Source organism: Miscanthus floridulus, chromosome 3 (genome assembly GCF_019320115.1).
Source record: "Miscanthus floridulus cultivar M001 chromosome 3, ASM1932011v1, whole genome shotgun sequence".
NCBI classification, from domain to species: Eukaryota; Viridiplantae; Streptophyta; class Magnoliopsida; order Poales; family Poaceae; genus Miscanthus; species Miscanthus floridulus.
The window spans coordinates 123,572,957-123,577,403 of NC_089582.1; the positions used below are offsets into that span (position 1 = coordinate 123,572,957).

The 4,447-nt window shown below is 44.9% G+C and overlaps 1 protein-coding gene across 1 annotated transcript; it reads left to right on the forward strand.

The window, feature by feature from the left end:
* The first annotated feature begins 1,720 nt into the window (after nt 1–1,720).
* On the forward strand, nt 1,721–3,862 carry LOC136546761 (probable rRNA-processing protein EBP2 homolog). The gene is made up of 2 exons (XM_066538733.1): nt 1,721–1,848; nt 2,769–3,862. The coding sequence occupies exon 2, from the start codon at nt 2,774–2,776 to the stop codon at nt 3,635–3,637; it is 864 nt and encodes a 287-aa protein (XP_066394830.1). The 5' UTR covers nt 1,721–1,848; nt 2,769–2,773; the 3' UTR covers nt 3,638–3,862.
* Nucleotides 3,863–4,447: the final 585 nt, after the last annotated feature.

Sequence of the window (4,447 nt, forward strand, 5' to 3'; positions counted from 1 at the left end):
CTGCAACATATGCAACATCCATATAAAACACTTGCAACATACATTTAAAACAGCTGAAACATTAGAAACATACACTTGCAACATACGTTTATGCCCACTGCAACATATGCAATCTAGATAAAACACTTGCAACATACGTTTAAAATAGCTAAAACATTTGAAAACATACACTTGCAGCGTACGTGTATAGCCAGTGCAACATATGCAGCATCCAGATAAACTACTTGCAACATACATTTGAAAACAGTTGAAATATTTAAAACATACACTTGCAACATGTGTATAGACATTGCAATATATGCAACACCTGATCTACTTTTGCAACATCTAAATAAAACATATGCAACATATATCTGAAACACATAAAACATACGGTTCTAACTTGTGCTCATCTACTTGCTGCCGCCCAATGAAGGCTCGTTGATGTGGAGCTCGACGCCGGCGCGGACGTCGCCCATGGTCCATGAACCTCGGCTGTGTGCAGCGCGAGTCCAGGTGGGAGGCGCGAGGTGTGGCGGAGCTCCGATGGCAACGAGCACATTACCCGTAGGCATAAGACAGACCCACACTCGCGGGTTGAATAACAAACCCACACCCGCGCCCGCAACCCGCCACGGGTAGACGTCTACACCCACACCCGTCACCCATGGGTACACCCACAAACCCCCAGAACAATAATACATGCATAGATTATAGAAAGTAATTTAAGTTTGGAAATCAGAACTACCTAGCATTATACCAACATAAAAATGGTTCTCTTATATATAAATAGATACGAGGGAGGAAATCATAAAGCTAAGTTGCTTCCTTTATATATAGTAAGAGGGGACCTACATGTCACGAGGTTGTAGCGGGTTTGCGGGTGAAGCGGGCACGGGTACAAGTTTTCTATGCCCACGAATTTTTAGCCATTGGGTTCAACTACAAACAAGCGCCCACACCCGCGGGCACAAGTTGCACCCGTACCCTCACCATACCGGGTTTTTACCTGTGGGCACGCGGGTAATCTGTACCCGTTGCCATCTATAGGCGGAGCGCAGTGCAAGGTGTAAGCGGCGCGTGGTGCAAGGCGCGGGGGCAGGTGGGTCCACCTATTCAGCCATAAGGACGCTCAGTCGAGAGCATTACCCTTTCTCTAATAAACGAGCCTAGTTATGCGCGTGGACCTGCAGGCAAAGAGAGAGAGAGAAACCGGCCCACTAGCGCGAGAAGAAGCAAGCTGCAAACAGCCGGGAAGAATGGAGCTGCTCTCCTGCTTTCGTTCAGTTCCCCCGGTTCACCTCGTGGGGGCGAGTGCACAGCAACTACGGCGACGGCCGCCGTCATACCTCCAGCTGCCCTTTCCAGGCGACGTGAACCCACCACATCAGGTATGCCCGCCCCTTCTCTTCTTTTGCTGCTGTGCAAAACTGAGAACCCGAACCCAGCTTGAGCTATTTTGGTTATTTGTATTCGGATCTGATGTAATCACAAAGTGTATAATGTATACATGTATTATGGCCACTAACTTACGATTTTTTATCATGTGTACACCCATGTCGGTCCGCCCATCCTCAAAAAAACAAAAAATCCTAATCCCGCCTGGAATGTCGAGTATTATGGGATGATTTTCGGGCCCCGTTCACAACCGAACCCGCTGCGCAATACGCGTCTCAGCTTGGAAGGAGAAGCCCATTAAAGGCCCAACTACAACTGTGAAGTAACCCTAGTTGCCATCAGCCTCCGCCTCTCCTTTTTTTTTGCCGCCGTACGCGCGCTCTGTCTGCGACGACTGGGTGGGCTACCGCCGCCGCCACCGCCGCCCTACGCCAGGTGCCGACCTTCTCGCCGGCGAAGAGCGCCCACCAGGTATTCCCACCCTTCTCTTCCCTGCATGCTGTGCGAAACCGTGTTCCCAAACTCTAACCTCAAGCTATCTATTTGGCTCTTTGATGCCTACGAACTTCTAACATTTTGCAAAAATTATCGGGTATACATGTGTACGTCCATGCCCATTTACTAATGCTCTCCTGGATGTGTTGCATCTGTAATCCACCAAAGTGTGGCTAGGTGCATGCATATTATCTCTGCAGCAGACATTTTAGCCCCAGCAGTTTGGTCGTGTTAACTGATTTCCTCCGGTTGTTGCGTTGTTTTATCCGAGTTCTGCAGATGTAGCCACTGCGTCCTCCTAAGTAGATTGTGTAAAGGCATCAGGGTATCTCTATGGTGCTGGAATAAAAGTCCACAGTTAGACAAAGTTCAATTCCATCTTTTTGCATATCGTGTCAAAGCTTTCTTATGTAGATTTGTGGTGCTGCATTATTTATACTGCTTTGTTAATTTGCATCATGTCGAACTTGCTGGAGATCCATATGTAATTTGTTGGGTTATACCTGAAGAATTTGAACTAGAGCACAAATGCATAACCTGTACACAACTATGTGTCATACTTCTGAGGACCATGTCGTAGGTGGGAGTTGACTAGTTATTTGTATTCTTTAGTTGCCTTTTAGTTTATTTATCCTGTGATACCTTGACCCCTATGTTCTTCCAGTTTAGCTGTATTCAACTGTGTGGTTCAAGTCCCATATGAATTTAGGTATTTGTTCTGTACTTTTGTTATGCTTGCCGTGTGTAGCATTTTGTTTTAGTTTCAGGCAGTTCAAACTAAGATGGGGGCTTTGTGGAAATTTAGCTTCACCTCTGCCTTTCATACTATATTTTTTTTTGTATCACCGTTATTTTGGTTCTGTTAATTAATATTAGCTCATTTTCTTTGGTAATAGTAAAAATGGTGGCCCTTGCAAATGAAGAGGCCTTGGCCCATGATGAAGAAATCATGGATGATGTTGATTCTGATGTTGAAGAATCGGACTCAGAAGATGATTCAGGTGAAGAAGCTCAGGCTAAGCCTTCAGACAAAGCTATATACAACAAGGAGGCTGTTCTTGAAAAACTTGAAGACATAGCCTGGCCCAAGAATGTGGACTGGATGCACAAGCTCACTATTGAGCATGATCAGGGGGAGAAAGTTGATGTCAACGATGATCTTGCTCGCGAACTTGCATTTTACACCCAAGCTTTGGATGGCACAAGGCAGGCCTTTGAGAAGCTGCAGTCGATGAAGGTCCGGTTCCTTAGACCAACAGATTACTATGCTGAGATGGTGAAGACTGATGCGCACATGCACAAGATCAAGGGGAGGTTGTTGTCGGAGAAGAAGAGGATCGAGGAGGCTGAGGAGCGGAGGAAGGCTAGAGAGTCCAGGAAGAAAGCAAAGGAGGTTCAGGCTGAGAAGAAGAAGGAGAGGGCTAAGCAGAAGAAGGAGCAGATTGAGTCAGTCAAGAAGTGGAGGAAGCAGAGGCAACAAGGCGGATTCACCAAGGGAAATGATGATGTGCCAGACCTTAATTTTGAAGGAGAAGAAGGATTTAAACAATCAAAGAAAAAGAGGCCTGGTGTTTCTCCTGGTGACAGGTCTGGTGGTCTTGCTAAGCGAGGTAAAGAAGGAAAGAACAGGAGGACAAGGGATTCCAAGTTTGGGCATGGTGGTCGTAAAGGGCTGAAGAAGCAAAACACTGCTGAGACCACTAATGATTTCAGAAGCTTTAACAAGGGGGGTGAGTCTCAAAACAAGAAGAGAAAGAGGTTTTGAACTTTTGATGGATGTTGTAAGAATCTGGGCGAGTCTCAAAACCAGAAGAGAAAGAAGTTTTGAACTTTTGCCGTTATTACTATTCTCATTGCGGCATTATTTTGTTATGGTGTGTGCCAGAAGCAAAAATTAGCTAATATTAGTCGAGGGAAGCAGTCCAAACACAAGACTTAATGTTTTGCTTTATCTGGTGATGGTCTTCTTTTATCGTGGAATGCAAATAAATCTTACCCCGCTGCATTTATACTCAAAGTTGCTGCTGTTCTTCCTGTTGTTTATTCCTTCTGTTCTGCATTTTTTTTAGGTTACTATGCATGTGCAGGTTTGGTTGAAGGGGTGATAACATTGCCGTTGTCGATGATTCACATCTCCCTTTATCAGATGCAGCATAGAGTGTTTCCTCACTGAATCTGATTGTGATAGAACTTTAGAAATGTTCATCCTGACTGCTATGGGTGTTTGCATGCATCTCAGAAAACATATCAAATATTTCGGTTGTGGATGTGGAATTACTTGTCCATTAGTTGTGACATACTTGTACATTTTTAATGAGCTATACTCTTTGCCAAACAAATACTACTACATCCATATTTTGCAAATTGCCTAGTACAGTGTCATGCCGTTGTGAATATTTGTTACAGAACAATTGAGTCCCCCTGGTCCCTGCACACCCACACCCAGACCAGAGATCAGCAGCCTTTACGAGTTTGTTAAATTTCCTTTTGATCATGTTCAAGAAGTGAAAATACTGATTGCTGTCCCGTTCAGGCTTCAGGAATGCATTTTTGTCTGTCTGTCTTGAGGGAGATG